This window comes from Callorhinchus milii, unplaced genomic scaffold (genome assembly GCF_018977255.1).
Source record: "Callorhinchus milii isolate IMCB2004 unplaced genomic scaffold, IMCB_Cmil_1.0 Scaffold1, whole genome shotgun sequence".
NCBI classification, from domain to species: domain Eukaryota; kingdom Metazoa; phylum Chordata; class Chondrichthyes; order Chimaeriformes; family Callorhinchidae; genus Callorhinchus; species Callorhinchus milii.
Window position 1 is genome coordinate 137,728,234 of NW_024704742.1, and position 22,073 is coordinate 137,750,306.

Sequence of the window (22,073 nt, forward strand, 5' to 3'; positions counted from 1 at the left end):
ATCCACTCTGCCACCCAATTCCGCGGTTACCCCCTCAACCTGGAGATCACTTGGGGTCGTCTTGTCTCGTATCTCACCATCACCGACAAAGCCATCTGGGACCATCACTTCATCTCCCTTAACTCCTCAATCCCTCTCCCCACCGCCATCCAACCAACTTCAATCACCCACCACCTCTGGAAAAAAATCTCCCTCTCCCTCTTTGCCTGTCTACTCACGGACATCATAAACCTCTCTCTGCCCACTTGTACCATTCGCACCCCTTTAATATCATTCATCATCACTCCTCTCCTTAACAATACCTGCCGTGGACCCATTCCTGTTCTCAAATTGCAGCCCTATCTCCAACCTCCCTTTCCTCTCCAAAGTCCTGGAAAGAGTCGATGCTTCCTATCTTCGTCTTTCCTTTCCAGCCACTCCCTTCACGAACCCCTCCAATCAGGTTTCCATGCCACCCACAGCATGGAAACAGCCCTGGTCAAAGTGACAAATGACATTCTGTTCATCGGCAACGAGCGCTGCCTCTGCCTCCTCATTCTCCTTGACCTCTCTGCTGTCTTTGGCACTGTTGACCATTCTATCCTCATCTGCCGCCTCTTCTCTCACCTCAACCTTCACGGTTCTGTCCTTGAATAGTTGATATCGTACCTCTCACAATGCCTCCACTTAATCTCCAAAAACATTTTGTCCTCTAGCCCCGCACCGTCTCGTGCGGAGTTCCTCAGGGCTCTGTCCTTGGTTCCCTCCTCTTCAATATCTATATGCTCCCTCTTGGTGACATCATCCGCAGACATGGGGTCAACTTCCACATGTATGTGGATGACACCCAACTCTCCTCTCTGCCTCCACCCTTGACTCCAGGACCCACTACTCTCCTGACACAATGTCTGTCAGACATCAAGTCCTGGATGAGAGCGAACTTTCTACAGTTGAACGTCGACAAGATCGAGGCTCTCCTGATTGGCTCCCGTCAGCGACTCCTCACCTCAGGCGCTGACAGCATTACCGTCCATGTTGCACACTCCACCTCACTGAGCAGCACGGATCCTTGGGGTCTTGCTGACCCTCAACTTTCTGCCTTTCTGTCCCACATCTGTGCCATGACCTGCTCTGCCCTCCCCTGCATCCACAATATCGCCCGGCACCGCCACTGTCCCATACCACAAGCCACTGAAACCCTCATACAGCTTTCATTGCATCCCGGCTTGACTGCAAACTCCTTGTTTGTCGACCTCATCACCTCCTCCCTCCATAGTCTACAGAACAGTCAGAACTCTGCAGCTCATGTCCTCTCCCACACCATACCCTCTAAGCCCCATCCTGGCCCGACTTCACTGGCCTCCCAACACACAGAGGATACAGTTCAAAATCCTAGTCATCACCTTTCAAAGCCCTTGAAGGCCTCGCTCCCCCCTACCCCTGTGACCTCCTAACACACTATCAACCTCCTCAATCCCTCCGCTCAGCGGGCTCCAGCCTGCATCACGTCCCCCGCCTGCACTCCCCACCAATGACGGGCCGGCCTTCAGCCACTCTGCACCCACCCTCTGCAACTCCATCCTGCAGTGCCTCCACATCACCTCTGCCTTGCCTCTTTGAAGACGCATCTCAAGACCCTCCTCTTCAACCGTGTTTTTGATCAACACCCTTCCCCCATTGCCCTTCACGCTCCCCAATCCCGACCCCCAGCTCGAGTCCAACACACCAACTTTCCAGGGCTTTGGGCCTGACATGAAAGACAATATACAAATTTACTTTGTTGTATTTTGTTTCTTTAGATATTTGTTAATAAGAAATATCTAAGATCAAATGTGAAAAAAAATTAGTATTTCAGACATTTGATAACCACAAGAGCACAAGAGAGGTTTGTGTGAAGAAAGTGTCCGGCCTCAACCACCCTTCCTGGTAACCGCTTCCAGCCATTAATTACCCTCTGGGCAAAGAAATACTTCCTGTTCTTATTTTGACCTTCACAACCCTGACCCTGTGCCCTCCTGACGTACCTGAGAGCAATGACGTATTTCTTATCAAATCCGTGAAGAAAATCAGTCAGTTCTACACTGTCTGCTGTTGGGAAGCTAAATATCGCCTTCTAATAGTATGCGGTGTCTGGGATGGTAACCAGTCTGTCTTGTTCTGACACCGATGGACCTGGTCGTGTGTTTAAGTTTTGCTTTACTCGGAGGGTAATCAGGGATTGGAACAGGTGGCCAGGAAGGGTGGCTGAGGCCAGGACACTGGGACTCATTTAAAAAGCAGTTGATACTGTGATTGGGGGGGGGGGGGTGGTGTTCTGTAAGGATAAGACCAGATGGACCTTCTTCATTCAGACCAATCCTGGATCTTGTGAAAAACACATTATTTATCGTTGGGAAGCTTCCCGCTGCTTGTCCAGCGAGGATCACCCTGGGCTTTAGCTTGTAGGGTTAACAGGAGACAAGTGGGAAGAAACCCTGTCCCCAGTAACAAACTAAAGTCTCCTCCTTTTGATACCATGTTTCTTGTGCTAATTAACACATGAGGAACAGGGTAAGGAATGAGACACCTCGTCTGTAACATTGCGTCACTGATGACCTGTTCATTCACCCCTTTCCGTGTCCCACAGAGACAAGAGATCTCTTACCAACAACCTGCAGCCGTGACATGTCCTGTGTCACCTGGTCCTGATGGGATCCTTCCATTATAAACATGACGTGTACGTGACAGAAATACCGGCCGGTGTCGTTTAACTCCAGGCCCCTGATCTTCAGGGAAGCGTCTCCATCTCCCACATTCCTGACCAGCTTGTAGCGATTTCCTTCATTCACTGTCTCTGACTCCCCGGAGTTGGTGCGGGCGGTGAGGCCAAGAGTGTAATTAAACACCAGCTGCCCATGTGGCCTCCCTCTCCTCCAAAGCACTGTGACTGTGGCACGATTCTGGTATGTGTTGGGGATGGTGAAGGAGCAGGGCAGTGTGGCATCACCTCCCTTGGTACCAGTCACTGACCGGAGCTTCTCTTCATGACCTGAGACAGGAACAGGATTGGAATAGTGCAGAGCAGTCAGTGTGACAGAGTACATGTTACACACTGTGAAATCCTGGATATGTTACCTGCTCTTCATGGCACCATCTCCCTCAGGCCTGTGCTCCTCACTCACCCTCTATGAGCCTATGGGCAGCACAAGGTCTCACACACAAAACCTGGGATTTTTTTAGGTCCAATAAAATAATTACTGGCAAGTGTAGTGACTGTTTTGCAGCGAATTTACTCAGATGATGGACCCCCCAATGGTCATGAAGACTCCAGGATTCTACCCTGCACCCTGAAAGTTTATGAAAAGCCAATTCAGATTGAGGATTGTTGGTGAAGACCGAAGGAGAAAACCCCTCCTCATGTGTTGGGGCAGCCGATTGCCTGATACATACAGAAATATGTCACCATTGTAAAGAGTATCTAAACCAGAGAGTGAGTACTACATATATATCCACTCTGAGTATCTAATTCAGAGAGTATTATGCACATGTTGGCAAGTGCAAGGCTTGGGGACACCAGAGTATGTGTTTGGGGCAATTTGGAATTCAACCAACGAAAACAGCATAATATTAATAATAATAATAAGAATTATTATTGATACAGCGCTTTTCATGTCTTTAGATGTCTCTGTTCCCTGTGATGGACGGTGTGTAGCAGAATATGCTGTAAAGTGAATTGACTGTATATTTGTGGGTGAAATGCAGCAGCCAAGTGCGCACAGCAGTGTCCCACAAACAGTCGTGGATTGATAATGACCAATTTCTTTTTCTCTTGAGGCATTATTATCAGGTGTGTGGCGTCAGGAAACTTGCCCAAGGTTTGACACTGCTGGGAATCGAACTCAGGCCTTCTCGCTTGTGAGGCGAGTGCTCTAACCACTACACTACAGGACTCCACAGCACAGTTGGCCAGTGACGGCACTGTGTGGCAAGCTTCCTGCTGCTTGTGTAGATCTGTGGTGTTATTGAGCTGAGTGGGAATGGTCGCGCCCAGTGACTGGTCTGCCAATGAGGCTGATGCCAAATCAGCAGTGCCCTGGAGTACTGCGACCGCCTGGCTCAGGAACCAGACTAGAGACCCCCACAGAGGGTTGACTCCTGCCCGACGTCCTGTGGCCTGGTATGTCACTGTGGAGCCAGTCCCTGCTTTACACCGGCTTTTTTGTGGTGGGAGAACCTTACAGGGCAGTTTGTGACCTGCCAGCCACCTTGATGTTCTCGAGATCCATTGCCAGGTCCCAGGCTTACTGATCACCAGCTGCTGAATCCAGGTCCTCATGTGAGGGGCCTCGGCAAATAGACAACCCCACAGTGAGGCCGCCTCAGCCACCAGGTGCTCAGTGACAGGTCAGTGTACAGCACAGCCCTCCCTTCCTGCAGCCGCTCACTCACTGTCACCTGTCAGCTCCCTGCTACACACCGTCCATCACAGGGAACACTGGCTCTCTATTGCCCGTCCTGGGACGGGACACTTCCCACTGACTCCGGCCCCAGTGAGGAACGTCACGTCTCATTCCCACTTCCCATCGTTCCTCACCTGTAACAATCAGACGTGCTCCGGGGTCAGTTTCAAACTTTCCGTCCCCACCCTGGAGCTCCACACGACAGGACCACAGCTTATTATTGTCCTCTCCCCTCAGTTGGTTTATCTTTATTGTAGCGTCGTTTCTCCTCGGGTTCCCAATCACTCGATATCGCTCTCCCTCGTTTACATCAATGACATTTTGATACTTTCCCTGTGAATCCGGCCTATAATTTGTATATTTAATATACACAGGACCAGTCCTTCCTGCCTTCCACATGATGGTGATGTTCCCTGTGTATCTGGGGTGAGGGGGAGTGAACTTGCAGTACACAGTGACCGGTGACCCTAACCTGCCGGTCACTGTATCGGGGGTCTCCATCGTCCAGCCATTCCTACTGAGCCCTGTGAGGACACACATGGTGTAATGTGAACCAGAACACAACATAAAAGCAAACAGGTAACACTGAGCTTGTACAAGAGCTTGGTTAGGTCACAGCGGGGAGTAATGTGGATAGTATTGGGATCCCCACTGTAAGAAGGATAAAAAAGTGATGGAAAAGTTGCAGCTTAGATTCACTGCGATGTCCCCAGGGTTTAGCGGTTTAAGTTTGTAAAGGAGATTTGAAAGGTTGGGGCTTTTTTAGCAAACTGAGAAGGTTAGGGGTGACCTGATAGCGGTCGCTAAACCTCAAAGAGTCACAAAAGATTTTCCTCTCATCAGCCAGTCAGTCACAAGAGGAATAAATCTAAAACAATCACAAAAAATTAACTAAGAGAGGGTTAGAAACCTTCACTTTACACAGAGAGGATGGGATTGTGGAATCCTCTGCCACAGACGGAGTTGAGGCAAAGTCCGTCAATAATAATAATGAGTCTTGCAGTTCATACAGGTTTGATCACATCTTCGAGATGTCTCAAAGTGCATCATAGAATACACTGTAAAGTGAATTGACAGTATATATTGTGGGCGAAACGCAGCAGCCAATTGCGCAGCTGTGTCTCACCAACAGTCGTGGATTGAACAACATATTTATAATTTTTTTTGAAGGAATTATTCCCCACGAAAATGTGAACCACCAATCAACTAACAACCAGGTTCCTACTTACTGCTAAGTAAACAGAAGCGTGTGGTGAGAGGAAAATTGCCCAACTTATGCTAATTGAACCCAAGTCTCTTGCCTGCGAGGCGAGTGCTCTAACCACTGAGCTACAGGAATCCACAGTCAAGTCAATAAAAGGGAATTGATGTTCGAAGAGGAGGAAATTAAATGGTGTTGGGGGGAGGGAGAGTGAGCGAGACACAGGGTGGGACTCAGCGTCATGTGAACAAAATAAAACTTGTCAAAATGGAATGAACGGGCGGAGGGGCTGTTTTCATGCTATAAAAATACCATCATACCTTTCATGTCGGGAGGACATCAAGAGAGGGGTGAGGGGAAGGGACTGTGGGATGGAGTTCCAAAGGGTGAGGCAAACACTTACACTGTGGGGCTCAGTGAGTAACACAGTTCTGTTCAGTTTAGAGACGGGAATCTTATTTGCAGGAGATATCACATGACTGTAATTATTGCAGTAAAAGGTAAAGCAGTAATTAAAGCCAGTCAGGTTTCTGATTGGAAAGTACGTACGGGAGGCAGAGGCTGACAGGACCAGGGTACAGAGCACAGCTCCCAGCATCATCGTCCCTCACTCAGGACACACTCCTTCCCCGCGCACGTCTGCCTCGCACTGGCACAGCTGGTCACCCTTCTCTTTCCTTCCTCCTCTCGTTCTGTGGTCAACACCAGAGCTCCAACCCCCACATCCGCTTTGTTCTGATGCTCCGTCATGTTTCTCCCCAACACTAACCCGCCCTCACCCCCTGTCACAGTAACTGGGTGACTTTTAATGCTCTATTACATTTCACACCCTTTTTATATTCGCAGCGTTTACATGGGAACACAAGAATTTGCTGATGAAGACAAAGGTCCATCTTGTTTGCCTTCCACCATCCTGGCAGTCGCTTGACGTGTCATGTCCCAGTGTATCCCAAGATATTATTTTTCTAGCAGAACTCTAATTTGTTCTTGAAACAGACAACTCTCTTTGCTTCCACCATCTTCCTCAGGAACCTTCCATAAGTTTCCTACTCTCTCACTGAAATACCGATCAAATGTTTTAATAACCTTTCCATTTCTGTATTTGATGCAGAATTTGTAATGTTAGAAAGTCTTGAAGGTTTTCAACAGATCGTGACTGTGTTCATGGACAAACACAGCAGCGAGTTTGCAAACAGCGATATCACAAAAACAGCCAGAAGGTAAATGAACCATTAATCTGGTTGATTGTCGCGCAGGAAGCCGGGAGGAACTCGCTTCTCTTTTCCATCAGTGTCGATGGATCTTTAATGTCAGGCAAACAGGTCCTTGGTTTAACGTCTCATCTGAAGGACGGCAACTCTGACGATGTACAGCTCCCCCTGTGCTGGAGCATCAGCCTGGACTCTGAGCACAATCCCGACATGGGCACGAACCCAGGCTTTAGACCCAGAGGCGAGAGTGTGACTGACTGAGCCAAACTGACTTCCTGCGTTATGTTAAGGTCAGAGAAGTGGAGCTGCTGTCCATGTGATTTGTTGGTTTACAGCACAGAAGCCTTCCCCCCCTCTGCTGTCTGTGCTGGTGATCGCTCTTTACTGGGGCTCTAGCTTCTCTTTTCCATTAATGTTGAGGGATCTTTAATGTCAGGCAATTGGGTCCTTAATTAGGGACGGCGTTGTTGGTACTTAGAAAATCGTAACATGATTAGGCAGAGTCAACATGGCTTTGCGAAAGGGAAATCATGTTTAACAAATCTTTTAGAGTTTTTTGAGGATGTAACTGGCAGATTACATAGAGGGGAAACCAGCAGATGTGGTGTATTCGGATTTCCTGAAGGCATTCGACAAGATGCCAAATATAACACTTTTGCATAAGATTACAACCCATGGGATTGAAGGAAATATATTAGCATGGATTGGAGAGTGGCTAACAGGAAGAAAACAGAGAGTAATGTTCAACAGTTCCTTCGCAGATTGGCAGGATGTGACTAGTGGGGTGCCACAAGGATCAGTGCTTGGGCCTCAGTTATTTACAGTCTATATCAATGATTTACCTGAGGAAATAGAACTTAACCTATCTAAATTCGCGGACGATACAAAGCTAGTTGGGAGAGTAAGCTGTGAGGATGACAAATGAAGAATGCAAAGGAAAATAGACAGGCGAGGTGAATGGGCAAGAATGTGGCAGATGGAGTATAATATGGGGAAGTGTGAAGTTATTACCTAGTTGGTAAAAATAGAAAAGCGGATTATTTTCTAGAGGCGGAGAGACTAGGTAGTGTTAAAAAGGACATACTCGCCTTAGAGGGGGTACAGAATTGTACAACGTAGATTCACTAGATTGGTTCCTGGGATGAGGGGATTGGCCTATGAGGAGAGATTGAGTAAACTGTGAATGCTGTGGATGCTCAGACCTTGAACATATTCAAGACTGAGGTTGATAGATATCTAGAGGATAGAGGAATTAAGGGATATGGGGATAGGGCGGGTAAATGGAATTAAGTTAGAAGATCAGCCATGATCTTATTAAATGGCGGAGCAGGCTCAAGGGGCTGAATGGCTTACTCCTACTTCTACATCTTATGGTCTTATGGTCTTTCTCGCTGCCTCCACCCTTGCCTCTACCTTTGAATCCAGGACCAATGCTATCCTGACAGAATGTCTGTCAAACATCATAAGAACATAAAGATTTGTTAGGCGAAAGAAGACCAAGGGGTCTTCGCCTTCCACCATCCTGGCAGTGCCTTGGCATATCATGTCCCAAACTACACACTGTATCCTGAGATATTATTTTCTAGCAGAAATGCATCTTTTTTTTTAATGACATTTTCTGTTTCCACTGTGTCCCTAGGGAGGCTTTTCATTAGTTTACTATTCTGTCACTTAAATAGTGTTTCCACAGAATTGTTCTGAATTTACCCCCTTCAGTCTTAGTCCACTGTTTCCATTGTGCAGTACAAAATAAAACAGCTTGTCATGATCTACATTATCTATTTCCTTCAGAATCTTAAAGAACAGTAATCATATCGCCCTCAACCTTCTCTCCTCCCGTGTGAACATGCCCAGTTTATCTAATCGCTCCTCGTTGTCCAGTCCCTCCATCCCCTCAACATCAAGTCTTGGATGAGAGCTAACTACAGTTGAACGTCAACGAGACTGAGGCCCACCTGATTGGCTCCCGTCAGCGACTCCACACCTCAGGCACTGACAGCATCTTCATCCAAGAATATACACTCCACCTCACTGAGACAGTCTGGAACCTTGGCATTTTGTTTGACCCTCATCTGTACTCTCTGCCCCACATCCGAGACATGACACACTCTGCTCTCCGCATCTCCTCAACATCCCCACTCCGCCACTGTCTCATCCCTTCAGGTCGCCGAAATCTTCATCATCCATTTATTTCATCTAGGCTTTACTATGCCAACTCCCTGCTTGATGGCCTCCCCAACTTTTCACTCCACAAACTGCTGATCATCCAGAATTCCGTAGTTCGTGTCCCTTCCTGTACCTGGCGCTGTGATCCTATCACCCCAATGCTCACCCGGCTTCACTGGCTCTACATGCCCCAGAAGATAGAGTTCAAAATCCTCGTCCTTGCCTTCAGGGCCCTCCACGGCCTCACTCCTTCCTACGTCTGTGACTACTAACCCCATATCAACTTGCCCAATCCCTCAGCACAGCAGGCTTCGGCAGTAATTAAAGCCAGTCAGGTTTCTGATTGGAAAGTACGTACGGGAGGCAGAGGCTGACAGGACCAGGGTACAGAGCACAGCTCCCAGCATCATCGTCCCTCACTCAGGACACACTCCTTCCCCGCACACGTCTGCCTCGCACTGGCACAGCTGGTCACCCTTCTCTTTCCTTCCTCCTCTCGTTCTGTGGTCACCACCAGAGCTCCACCCCACACATCCGCTTTGTTCTGATGCTCCGTCATGTTTCTCCCCAACACTAACCCGCCCTCACCCCCTGTCACAGTAACTGGGTGACTTTTAATCCTCTATTACATTTCACACCCTTTTTATATTCGCAGCGTTTACATGGGAACACAAGAATTTGCTGATGAAGACAAAGGTCCATCTTGTTTGCCTTCCACCATCCTGGCAGTCGCTTGACGTGTCATGTCCCAGTGTAGCCCAAGATATTATTTTTCTAGCAGAAGTCTAATTTGTTCTTGAAACAGACAAACCTCTTTGTTTCCAACTGTGTTAACTGTTTTTGTGAACCATTAATCTGGTTGATCGTCGCGCAGGAAGCCGGGAGGAACTCGCTTCTCTTTTCCATCAGTGTCGAAGGATCTTTAATGTCAGTTAAACAGGTTCTTGGTTTAACGTCTCGTCTGAAGGACGGCAACTCTGAGGATGTACAGCTCCCCCTGGGCTGGAGCATCAGCCTGGACTCTGAGCACAATCCCGACATGGGCACGAACCCAGGCTTTAGACCCAGAGGTGAGAGTGTGACTGACTGAGCCAAACTGACTTCCTGCGTTATGTTAAGGTCAGAGAAGTGGAGCCGCTGTCCATGTGATTTGTTGGTTTACAGCACAGAAGCCTTCCCCCCCTCTGCTGTCTGTGCTGGTGATCGCTCTTTACTGGGGCTCTATACGGCAGCTCTCTGTGTGTCTATGATTGTGTCTCTGTGTGTGTGAATGAATGTGTTCATCTTTCTCTATGTGTCTGTGTGTGTGTCTCTCTCTGTGTCTGTGTTTGCGTCACTCTCTGTGTGAGTGACTGTGTGTGTCTTTCGCTCTCTTTGTGTCTGTGAGTGAATATGTCTCTCGCTATGACGTGAGTGTATGTTAGTCTCTCTCTGTGTTGGTCTCTCACTGTGTGTGTGTGAGTGTCTCTCTGTATGTCTGTACATGGTGGAGGCCTTGAGAGCTCTGCAGCTCATGTCCTCTCCTGCACCTGGCGCTGTGACCCTGTCACCCCCACCCTCGCCCGGCGTCACTGGCTCCACTTCCCGCAGAGGATAGAGTTCAAAATCCTCATCTTTGCCTTCAGGGCCCCCACGGCCTCGCTCTTTCCTACCTCTGTGACCTGCTAACCCCATATCAATTTGCGCACTCCCTCCACACAGCAGGCTTCGGCCCACACCAGGTCTGCCCTCCTGCCCACCATCAGGAGTGGGCATTCAGCCTCTCCGTCCCCACCCTTTGGAACTCTACCCAACAGTCCCTCCACTGCGCTCCCACCCTCGCCTCTTTCCAGGTACGTCTCAAGATCCGCTGCTTCGACATTGCCTTCGGGAACTCTCCTACAGCAACAGCACAACAACAAAATTACATTTGTAAAGCACCTTTCACGTCGTGAGGACGTCCCAAATTGCTGGACAGACAGAGTTACGGACCCGAACTGGGGGTTGGGGTCGGGGAGTGTGGAGGGCAGTGGGGGAAGCAGGGAGATCAAAAGAAATGTCGAAGGGGGGGGTCTTGAGTTGGGTCTTGAAGTTGGCAAGGGAGGGGGCGATGCGGAGGGACTGCGGGATGGAGTTCCAGTGGATGGGGTCAGAGTGGAAGATGTCCCGCCTGCCAATAGTAGCGCAAGTGAGGCGGGGAACATGATGCAGGGCAGAGCCCACTGAACAGAGGGAGTGAGCAGGATGGTAGGTGGTTAGAAAGTCACAGAGGTGGGGGGAGCAAGACCATGGAGGGTTTTGAATGTGAGGACCGGGGTCTTGAACTGTATCCTCTGGGTGATGGGAAGCCAGTGGTGTTAGGCGAGGATAAGATCATGGAGATTAGTGCGGGAGAGGATACAGGCTGCAGAGTTCTGGATGATCTGCGGCTTATGGAGGGAGGAGTTGGGGAGGCCGAGAAGCAATGGGTTTGCAAAGCCAAGCCACGATGTAATGAAAGCGGCCTGCGGGGTGAGACAGTGGCGGAGCCGGGCGATGTTGCAGAGGTGGGAAGCCAGAGCGGGTCGTGATGCATATGTGGGGTAGAAAGGAAAGTTTGGCTCAAACAAGACCCCAAGGTTCCGTGCTGCTCAGTGAGGTGGAGTGTGCAACCATGGATGGTGGTGCTGTCAGCGCCTGAGGTGAGGAGGTGCTGACGGGAGCCAATCGGGAGAGCCTCGGTCTTGTTGACGTTCAACTGAAGGAAGTTCGCTCTCATCCAGGACTTGATGTCTGACAGACATTCTGTCAGGACAGCAGTGGTCCTGGAGTTCAGGGTGGAGGCAGAGAGGTTCAGTTGGGTGTCATCTGCATACGTGTGGAAGTTGACCCCATGTCTGCGGATGATGTCACCGAGAGGGGGCATATAGATATTGAAGAGGAGGGAACCAAGGACAGAGCCCTGAGAAACACTGCACGAGACGGTGGGGATCCCAGAGGAGAAGCCGTTTGTGGAGATGAAGTGGAGGCGGTGTGAGAGGTACGATCTGAACCAGTCAAGGACAGAGCCATGAACGTTGAGGTGAGAGGAGAGGCAGTGGATGAGGATAGAATGGTCGATGGTGTCGAAGGCAGCAGAGAGGTCAAGGAGGACGAGTAGACAGAGGGAGCCCTGGTCCCAGATAGACAGAGCGTCATTTGTCAGTTTGTCACTCCGACCCTCCTTGCCCTCCGCCATCCCTGATCCCAACAACTCTCCTGCACGGATCTAAATGCCTGACTGTCCAACCTCTTGGGATATCCTCCCAATGTGAACGGCGCTATACAAATCTAAAGTTGTATTGTCATTTTCTTTGTAATAAATCTTGCAATTGATACAATGCGTTGTCACATCTTTGAGACGTCTCATAGCGCTTCACAGAGTATACTGTAAAATGCATTGACTGTGTATTTTTAAGGAGAAATGTAGCTGCTAATTGCATACAGCAGTGTCCCACAAACAAAGTGACCAAATTACTTTAAAAACAATTTCTTTGAAGAGTATTACACTGAAAGCGATCGACTAACCTGTTTATTTCCCACTGTCTGATAGGTAAACAAAGGCACGTGGAGGAAACGTACAGCGCTATACAATCTAATGTTGTATTGTCATTTTGTATTGTAATAATCCTTCCCTGGATATAGCGCATTATCACGTCTTTGAGACGTCTGAAATCGCTTCACAGAATATACTGTCAGGTGCATTGCCTCTATATGTTGTCGGCAAAATGCGGCAGCGAATTAAACACATCAGTGCCAGTCGTGGATTGAGTGAACAACTTTTTTTAAGGGATTATTACCTTCCGGAAAAGCGATCAACTTAAACAGAGGCGTGTGAAGTCAGGAAACTACCGATCATTTCACCCTGTCCGGGAATTGAACCCAGATCCTCTCACTTGCGAGGCCAGAGCTCAAAGCTACAGGACCACTAAGCTACAGGACTCGATTATTGTCTCACAGATTCACCCGCCTGCAGACACACTAACCCACACGACTGAGTGATACCTTCACAAGTATTTTATTCAGTCATTTGGAAAACAGAATATTTACTAAGGAGCACAGGTTTAGTAGCAAAAGGAGTTCATGAGAGAGTCCCATTCAATGTCTTGGAATCAACGATGTTCTTCAAGGTTGGAGGTTTCTCCGAGCAGTGGAGGTTCCAACCGCCTGCTAATCATCCAGTCCAAACCCATTGGAAAGGATGAGATTCCAGGAAGCCGCGAGGAGTTGATGAGATGTGTGAAGTTGAAGGCACGGGATGAACACAACCCCTGAATACACTGAGCGTTTCACAGTGGTGAGAAGAACGGTGAGATCAGGATTCTCACTGCAGCGATTGGAACAGAGGTAAGAAGTCATCTTTTCAAACACAGCTATTTAGAACATGGAAGGCTTTGACATGAGTGGCTGCTGGAGGTCATAACCTTCAACCTAACAGCAACAACGTGCATTTATGCAGCGCCCTTCACATGGGGCAGCGTCAGAAGCAGAATGCTTCACAGTGGCGTAGCCTGATGCCAAGCCGGGGGGACAGAGGAGGTGACTGTGAACGTCGTCGAAGCAGCTCAATGCTATAATGGGAGGACTGCAGGCTGGCGTTTACTGCAAGGATGAGAACTTATAGGCCAAAAGGTCTCGATCATCAGAAGCTCTGCCTGACTTCAAGCTCTTGTGATCTTGTACGAGACACTTTCATGGCCACTGGAGACAGGCACAGGTGAGAGAGCGGGAACTATACAGAGCTCCTTCTTTTCTTGGCCTCAGGATGGAGACGCCTTGAATCTATGAGTGAAGAAAAAGAATGAGATCATGTTTCAGCCAAACAAACACTGTTATTGGGAGTCACGGGTTCCCATGTTCTCAAAGGCTCAACAGAATCGCAAAATTCCACCTCATCTCAGCCCTTGAGATGTTTTGCCCTCAAATATCGGATGGTCCAGACTAGGGGTAAATCCAACAACAACTTGTATTCACACAGGACACAGGACAGCGTCTCAGAGCTCTTTATCGTGGCAAGGTTGGATGCCAAGCAAAAGGGGCAGCCAGAGGAGTGGGCTATGAGGAGACGAGACCTTCCCCATATTTATGTAGGTCTCAAGGTGGGATTTCTCCGAGGGTCCTGGCCAGCAATCCTCCAGATGAATTGGTCGCCCACATCACTGCTGGGTGTGGGGGACTTTGCTGCGCACTGACTGGCTGCAGCGTTTGCTGACAGAAACACAGTCACTACATCTGACAAAGCACATTAGTTATAATAATACTTCCATTGGATGCAGCGCATCATCACATGGTTAAACATCTGAATACTCTTCACAGGATGTTTGTTACTGTGAAGTGTAGTGACTGTGCTTGTTTTGGAATAATAATAATTCTTGCATTTGATACAACGCCTTATCATGATTTCAAGATATCTCAAAGTGTTTCAGGAGATTTTACTGTAAAATAGTGACTGTGTATTGTGTTGTGTTATGTATTATAACCACTGGAGTGGTGTTCAGTGGTTTTGTATTTAAGATACAAACAGCAAAGGATTGACAAACCTTGTGTTTTACAGAGGAGAACGATCCCGATCACCAACAGAAAGAGACATTTAGCTGCTGGCATCAGCCACAGCATCACAGTGATGAAGCTGCCATCACTCTGTGGTCCAGGTGCGAGGATGTCTCGGGCGTCTCTGCCCTGTGTGTTCTCAGCTACACAGCGGTAAGTTCCCCTCAGCCTCGGGCCCCGGATCTCCCCCACGGTTAGATGCTTGTCCGGTACATGTGTGACTGGCGTGTGGTTGGTGTTAATGGGCAGCGTGTTATGCTCGGGGTCGATCCATGTGATGTTGGCCGGTGGTTCCCCCTCAGCCGAGCACACAATGTCACCTCCGGCCACGAGGGACAGACTCAGGATGACGGCCGGAGCTTCAGGTATAAAGAAACACAGAGATATTCAAACCAAACAACTGTCCCCATCGTGTCTGTGCTGGTGCTCACTCCCCCATTGGAGCTCTCTACTCTAACCCCATTCACTGCTCTCTCCCCATCGTGTCTGTGCTGGTGCTCACTCCCCACTGGAGCTCTCTACTCTAACCACATTCCCTGCTCTCTCCCCATCGTGTCTGTGCTGGTGCTCACTCCCCCACTGGAGCTCTCTACTCTAACCCCATTACCTGCTCTCTCCTCATCTTGTCTGTGCTGGTGCTCACTCCCCCACTGGAGCTCTCTACTCTAATCCCTTCTCTTTTCTTGTACATGTTGTTCATAGTGTTCCGCTACAACCACTTTACAAAATATTTTTTTAATATTCGAGTCTATTCGAGTCTCAGGGCCTCAGGACGTCTTTTTGTTGGGAAAGACGCGATGCAAATGTATTTTGTATCAATTGTATCAATGTAATTGATAAAATCTCAAGAGAGTTTTGTGTGAAGAAAATGCTTCAGCCCATTTGACCTCAAAGTTCCCAATTCCCCCCCAACCCCACTGTCGATGTTACAGCATCGACCTCTTTCTGTAATAAGCCCCAGTGTCCGGCCTCAACCACCCTTCCTGGTAACTTCCTGTCATTAATTACCTTCTGGACAAAGAAATACTTCCGGGTATCTGTTCTTATTTTGCCCATCACAACCCTGACCCTGTGCCCTCGTTACGTATCTGAGAGCAATGACGTATTTCTTATCAAATCCGTGAAGAAAATCAGTAACTTCTACACCGTGTGCTGTTGGGAAACTAAATATTGCTGTTCTGATGGCAGTGCAGTGTCTGGGATGGTAACCAGTCTGTCTTGTTCCGACACTGATGGACCTGGTCATGTGTTTAAGATTTGCTTTACTCGGAGGGTAATCAGGGATTGGAACAGGTGGCCAGGAAGGGTGGCTGAGGCCAGGACACTGGGACTCATTTAAAAAGCAGTTGATACTGTGATTGGGGGAGGGGGGGGTGGTGTTCTGTAAGGATAAGACCAGATGGACCTTCTTCATTCAGACCAATCCTGGACTTATGAAAAACACATTATTTATCGTTGGGAAGCTTCCCGCTGCTTGTCCAGCGAGGATCACCCTGGGCTTTAGCTTGTAGGGTTAACAGGAGACAGGTGGGAAGAAACCCTGTCCCCAGTAACAAACTAAAGTCTCCTCCTTTTGAAACCATGTTCCTTGTGCTAATTAACACATGAGGAACAGGGTAAGGAATGAGACAAACCTCGTCTGTAACATTGCGTCACTGATGACCTGTTCATTCACCCCTTTCCATGTCCCACAGAGACAAGAGATCTCTTACCAACAACCTGCAGCCGTGACATGTTCTGTGTCACCTGGTCCTGTTGGTACGTTTCCTTTATAAACATGACGTGTACGTGACAGAAATACCGTCCGGTGTCGTTTAACTCCAGGCCCCTGATCTTCAGGGAAGCGTCTCCATCTCCCACATTCCTGACCAGCTTGTAGCGATTTCCTTCATTCACTGTCTCTGACTCCCTGGAGTTGGTGTGGGCGGTGAGGCCAAGAGTGTAATTAAACACCAGCTGCCCATGTGGCCTCCCTCTCCTCCAAAGCACTGTGGCTGTGGCACGAATCTGGTATGTGTTGGGGATGGTGAAGGAGCAGGGCAGTGTGGCATCACCTCCCTTGGTACCAGTCACTGACCGGAGCTTCTCTTCATGACCTGAGACAGGAACAGGATTGGAATAGTGCAGAGCAGTCAGTGTGACAGAGTACATGTTACACACTGTGAAATCCTGGATATGTTACCTGGTCTTCATGGCACCATCTCCCTCAGGCCTGTGCTCCTCACTCACCCTCTATGAGCCTGTGGGCAGCACAAGGTCTCACACACAAAACCTGGGATTTTTTTAGGTCCAATAAAATAATTACTGGCAAGTGTAGTGACTGTTTTGCAGCGAATTTACTCAGATGAGGACCCCCAATGGTATGAAGCTCCAGGATTCTGCCCTGCATGAGGAGTGCTGTATAAATGCACGTTATTGTTGTTGTTGAACAACCTAATTCAGATGGAGGTTTGGTGGTGTAAAGAAAATCCCTCCTCATGTTTTGGGGCAGTCGGTTTCCTGATACATACAGATATCTGTCACCATTGTTAAGAGTATCTAAACCAGAGAGAGACTTCCACATATATATCCACTCTGAGTATGTAATTCAGAGAGTATTATGTTTGGGGCAATTTGGAGTTCAACCAGCAAAAGCAGCATAATAATAATCATAATAATACCTGGATTTGATATCTCGCTATTGAGACATCTCAAAGCGCTTCACCAAATATACTGTCCAGTGAATTGACTGTATAACTTGTGGGAGAAATACACCAGTCAATTGTGCCAGCAGCGATCCAACAACCGTCATGGATTGAGAGAGCAAATTTTTAAAAAATTATTTTTGGAGAGATTTTGCCCCCAGAGGTGATCCACCAATCGACTAAACTACCGGCTTCCTACTTACTGCGAGGTAAACAGAGGCGTATATAGCAAGGAAACTTGCTCAAGGTTTCTTCCTGCCCAGGAATCAAACCCAAGTCCTCTCGCTTGTGAGGCGAGTGCTCTAACCACTACACTACAGGACTCCACAGCACAGTTGGCCAGTGACGGCACTGTGTGGCAAGCTTCCTGCTGCTTGTGTAGATCTGTGGTGTTATTGAGCTGAGTGGGAATGGTCGCGCCCAGTGACTGGTCTGCCAATGAGGCTGATGCCAAATCAGCAGTGCCCTGGAGTACTGCGACCGCCTGGCTCAGGAACCAGACTAGAGACCCCCACAGAGGGTTGACTCCTGCCCGACGTCCTGTGGCCTGGTATGTCACTGTGGAGCCAGTCCCTGCTTTACACCGGCTTTTTTGTGGTGGGAGAATCTTACAGGGCAGTTTCTGACCTGCCAGCCACCTTGATGTTCTCGAGATCCATTGCCACGTCCCAGGCTTACTGATCACCAGCTGCTGGTCCTCATGTGAGGGGCCTCGGCAAATAGACAACCCCACAGTGAGGCCGCCTCAGCCTCCAGGTGCTCAGGGGACTTCCCATCGTTCCTCACCTGTAACAATCAGACGTGTTCTGGGCCCAGTTTCAAACTTTCCGTCCTCACCCTGGAGCTCCACACAACAGGACAACAGCTTATTATTGTCCTCTCTCCTCAGTTGGTTTATCTCTATTGTGGCGTCGTTCCTTCTCGGGTTCCCAATCACTCGATATCGCTCTCCCTCGTTTACATCAATAACATTTTGATACTTTCCCTGTGAATCCGGCCCATAATTTGTATAATTAAAATGCGCAGGACCAGTCCAGTCTCCCTTCCACATGATGGTGATGTTCCCTGTGTATCTGGGGTGAGGGGGAGTGAACTTGCAGTACACGGTGACCGGTGACCCTAACCTGCCGGTCACTGTATCGGGGGTCTCCATCGTCCAGCCATTCTCACTGAGCCCTGTGAGGACACACATGGTGTAATGTGAACCAGAACACAACATAAAAGCAAACAGGTAACACTGAGCTTGTACAAGAGCTTGGTTAGGTCACAGCGGGGAGTAATGTGGATAGTATTGGGATCCCCACTGTAAGAAGGATATAAAAGTGATGGAAAAGTTGCAGCTTAGATTCACTGCGATGTCGGGGAGCGGCAGCAGGACAGCGCGGGGAGGAGCCTGGGCCTACTGACCCAGGTACTTAAACTCGACGCCGGAGCGAGTGCAGCCAGTCGGGGAGCGGCAGCAGGACAGCGCGGGGAGGAGCCTGGGCCTACTGACCCAGGTACTTAAACTCGACGCCGGAGCGAGTGCAGCCAGTCGGGGAGCGGCAGCAGGACAGCGCGGGGAGGAGCCTGGGCCTACTGACCCAGGTACTTAAACTCGACGCCGGAGCGAGTGCAGCCAGTCGGGGAGCGGCAGCAGGACAGCGCGGGGAGGAGCCTGGGCCTACTGACCCAGGTACTTAAACTCGACGCCGGAGCGAGTGCAGCCAGTCGGGGAGCGGCAGCAGGACAGCGCGGGGAGGAGCCTGGGCCTACTGACCCAGGTACTTAAACTCGACGCCGGAGCGAGTGCAGCCAGTCGGGGAGCGGCAGCAGGACAGCGCGGGGAGGAGCCTGGGCCTACTGACCCAGGTACTTAAACTCGACGCCGGAGCGAGTGCAGCCAGTCGGGGAGCGGCAGCAGGACAGCGCGGGGAGGAGCCTGGGCCTACTGACCCAGGTACTTAAACTCGACGCCGGAGCGAGTGCAGCCAGTCGGGGAGCGGCAGCAGGACAGCGCGGGGAGGAGCCTGGGCCTACTGACCCAGGTACTTAAACTCGACGCCGGAGCGAGTGCAGCCAGTCGGGGAGCGGCAGCAGGACAGCGCGGGGAGGAGCCTGGGCCTACTGACCCAGGTACTTAAACTCGACGCCGGAGCGAGTGCAGCCAGTCGGGGAGCGGCAGCAGGACAGCGCGGGGAGGAGCCTGGGCCTACTGACCCAGGTACTTAAACTCGACGCCGGAGCGAGTGCAGCCAGTCGGGGAGCGGCAGCAGGACAGCGCGGGGAGGAGCCTGGGCCTACTGACCCAGGTACTTAAACTCGACGCCGGAGCGAGTGCAGCCAGTCGGGGAGCGGCAGCAGGACAGCGCGGGGAGGAGCCTGGGCCTACTGACCCAGGTACTTAAACTCGACGCCGGAGCGAGTGCAGCCAGTCGGGGAGCGGCAGCAGGACAGCGCGGGGAGGAGCCTGGGCCTACTGACCCAGGTACTTAAACTCGACGCCGGAGCGAGTGCAGCCAGTCGGGGAGCGGCAGCAGGACAGCGCGGGGAGGAGCCTGGGCCTACTGACCCAGGTACTTAAACTCGACGCCGGAGCGAGTGCAGCTAGGCAGTGGAGGGAGGTGTGGGGGCGGAGCGGGGGAACTGCGACGTCATAGATTAGTTTTCAGGTGAGTGCGCGCGCACAAAAAACAAAAAAAAAAAAAAAAAAAAAAAAAAAAAAAAAAAACCCGCCCCCCCCCCCCCCCCCCCACTATGGTCCTGTTGGGTTCGATGCCCCAATCTGCGGGATAATGCCATCCACCTGACCGCTCGCTCCCGGTCCCCGCGTGCGCACTATGGCTGCCGCTTTGACCCGAGCCCCCTCACCCCCTCCCTCCCGCCCCCCTCCTCTCTCCCCCCAAACCCTCCCCCCTCTCCATCTCTCCCGCTCTCTCCTCCTCTCTCTCCGTCCCTCTCGTCTTCTATCCCCACTTGACCCTCCCACAACCTCCCTCTGTTCCAGTCTGGGAATCCTCCGCCGGGCTCACCGCGGCACTCGGCGTTGGCTGTCCAGCAGCAGCCACACCGACTGCCCCATTCCCCACCACTCTCGCCAGCCACCCCGGACACAGACCCGGGGAGTCAACCTCTCCTCCCTCATCCCCATTCCCCCCACCCCTGCCTCACAACCTGGACCCCCTCCCCTCCCACACACCCTTCTGTCAACCGCTCCCTCCACATCGGACTGCAAAATGTCCGCTCCCTCTGCAACAAGGCCCTGGTCATCAACGATCTCATCCTTGATGAGAACGTTGATATCATGGCCTTGACAGAAACGTGGCTCACCCCAGGCGACACCTTCCCCCTCACGGAGGCCACGCCACCCGGCTACACCTCCCACCACATCCCCCGCCCCAACCGCCGTGGCGGTGGTGTTGCCCTTATCTCAAGGACACCACTTGCCCTATCCCCCTACTCCTCTGGCTCTTTCCCCTCCTTCGAGCACCTCACCCTCTCCCACCCCTCATTCCTCTCCCTTAAAATCCTCCTCCTCTACCGGCCCCCTAAAACCTCTCCCACCTTCATCTCTGACATTTCAACACTCCTCACATCTCTTTGCCTCTCCTCTGATCGCCTCATCATCCTGGGCGACTTTAACCTACACTTCACCCCCTCCTGCTCCATCTCCACAGACTTCTCTTCCCTGCTCTCCTCACTCAACCTTTCCCTACACATAAACTCCCCCACTCACAGTCACGGCCACCCACTCGATTTGGTGATCACCCGGGGCCTCAGTGTCTCGGATGTCACTATTACCGACAAGGCCATCTCCGACCACTACTTCATCTCCTTCACCACCTCCACCCCCCTCCCCACCTCCACCAGACCCACCACCATCTTCTACCGCCCTTGGAAGAAGTTACCCCCACAATCCCTAACCGATGCCTTGGAGTCCTCTGAACTCCTCTCCCTCTGGCCTTCAACCCTCACCGACCCCTCTTCTCCTCTCTCCCTCCTCCACAATATCCTCTCCTCCACACTCGATACTCTTGCCCCCATCACTTCCCGCACTGTCTCCTACTCCCGCTCCTCCCCCTGGTACACCACCCACCTCCGCTCACTGAAATGCCAGGTGCGGGCTGCTGAGCGCACCTTTGTCAAATCCGGCTTAACGGTCCACCGACAAATCTGGCTGGACCTCCTCAAAATTTACCGCTCCACTCTAGCCTCGGCCAAGTCGTCCTTCTACTCCAGGATAATCCTGGAGGCGAAGAACAACCCCAGGCTACTGTTTTCCACCACATCCCGACTCCTCCGTCCCCCCCGCCACCCCGCGCAGGTCATCTCCTCCAACCTTCACTGCGAGGAGATGCTGGATTTCCTTGAATCCAAGATCAAGGGAATCCGCTCCGCGGTCACTTCCCCTCCAACTTCCACCCACCCCTTCCCTCCCACACTCCGACTCCTACCCATCCTCCCCTACACACCTTCGTACCCGTTTCCCCACCCTCTGTCACTGAACTCATCCTATCCCTAAAACCAACCACCTGCTCCCTTGACCCCATCCCCACTCCACTCCTTATCTCCCAGCTCCATTTTCTTGCCCCACACATCACTGACATCATAAACCTGTCCCTCTCCTCTGGCTCTGTCCCCATTCCATTAAAAACTGCCATCATCACGCCCACCCTGAAAAAACCCTCCCTTGATGCGTCGCAGCTATCAAGCTACCGGCCCATCTCCAACCTCCCCTTTCTCTCCAAGGTCTTGGAAAGAGTTGTCGCCTCCCAACTGCGCTCTTTCCTCTCCACCCATTCTCTTTTTGAACCCCTTCAGTCAGGTTTCCGTGCTGCTCATAGCACAGAAACTGCCCTGGTCAAGG

General features: G+C 50.7%; 2 protein-coding genes across 3 annotated transcripts in view; both read right to left on the bottom strand.

The window, feature by feature from the left end:
• LOC103174418 overlaps window positions 1–22,073 on the bottom strand; it is a 48,827-nt gene that overhangs the window by 21,047 nt on the left and 5,707 nt on the right. The window contains exons 1-3 of one of the 2 annotated variants that reach the window (XM_042336235.1): window positions 6,169–6,337; window positions 4,553–4,942; window positions 2,624–3,007 (exon numbers count right to left, since the gene is read on the bottom strand). In XM_042336235.1, the coding sequence (XP_042192169.1) occupies window positions 2,624–3,007; window positions 4,553–4,942; window positions 6,169–6,220 (826 nt within the window). In that variant the 5' untranslated portion in view covers window positions 6,221–6,337. Of the gene's footprint in view, window positions 1–2,623; window positions 3,008–4,552; window positions 4,943–6,168; window positions 6,338–22,073 lie in introns of those variants that run through there. The other variant, XM_042336231.1, reaches the window with a different exon arrangement.
• On the bottom strand, window positions 13,501–16,307 carry LOC121849394 (triple functional domain protein-like). Its single transcript, XM_042336279.1, has 3 exons — window positions 16,256–16,307; window positions 14,534–14,902; window positions 13,501–13,775 (listed from the first exon to the last, which is right to left on the bottom strand). The coding sequence occupies exons 1-3, from the start codon at window positions 16,275–16,277 to the stop codon at window positions 13,726–13,728; spliced, it is 441 nt and encodes a 146-aa protein (XP_042192213.1). The 5' UTR covers window positions 16,278–16,307; the 3' UTR covers window positions 13,501–13,725.

Excerpts from the sequence above, each read along its gene's own strand:
- LOC121849394 (XM_042336279.1), bottom strand. The coding sequence starts at position 16,277 with ATGTCACGGCTGCAGGTTGTTG. Across the intron at positions 14,903-16,255 it reads GTCACGGCTGCAGGTTGTTG|CTCCGGCCGTCATCCTGAGT; the intron begins GTAAGAGATCTC and ends TTATACCTGAAG. Across the intron at positions 13,776-14,533 it reads TCTCCTCTGTAAAACACAAG|ATTCAAGGCGTCTCCATCCT; the intron begins GTTTGTCAATCC and ends CTTCACTCATAG.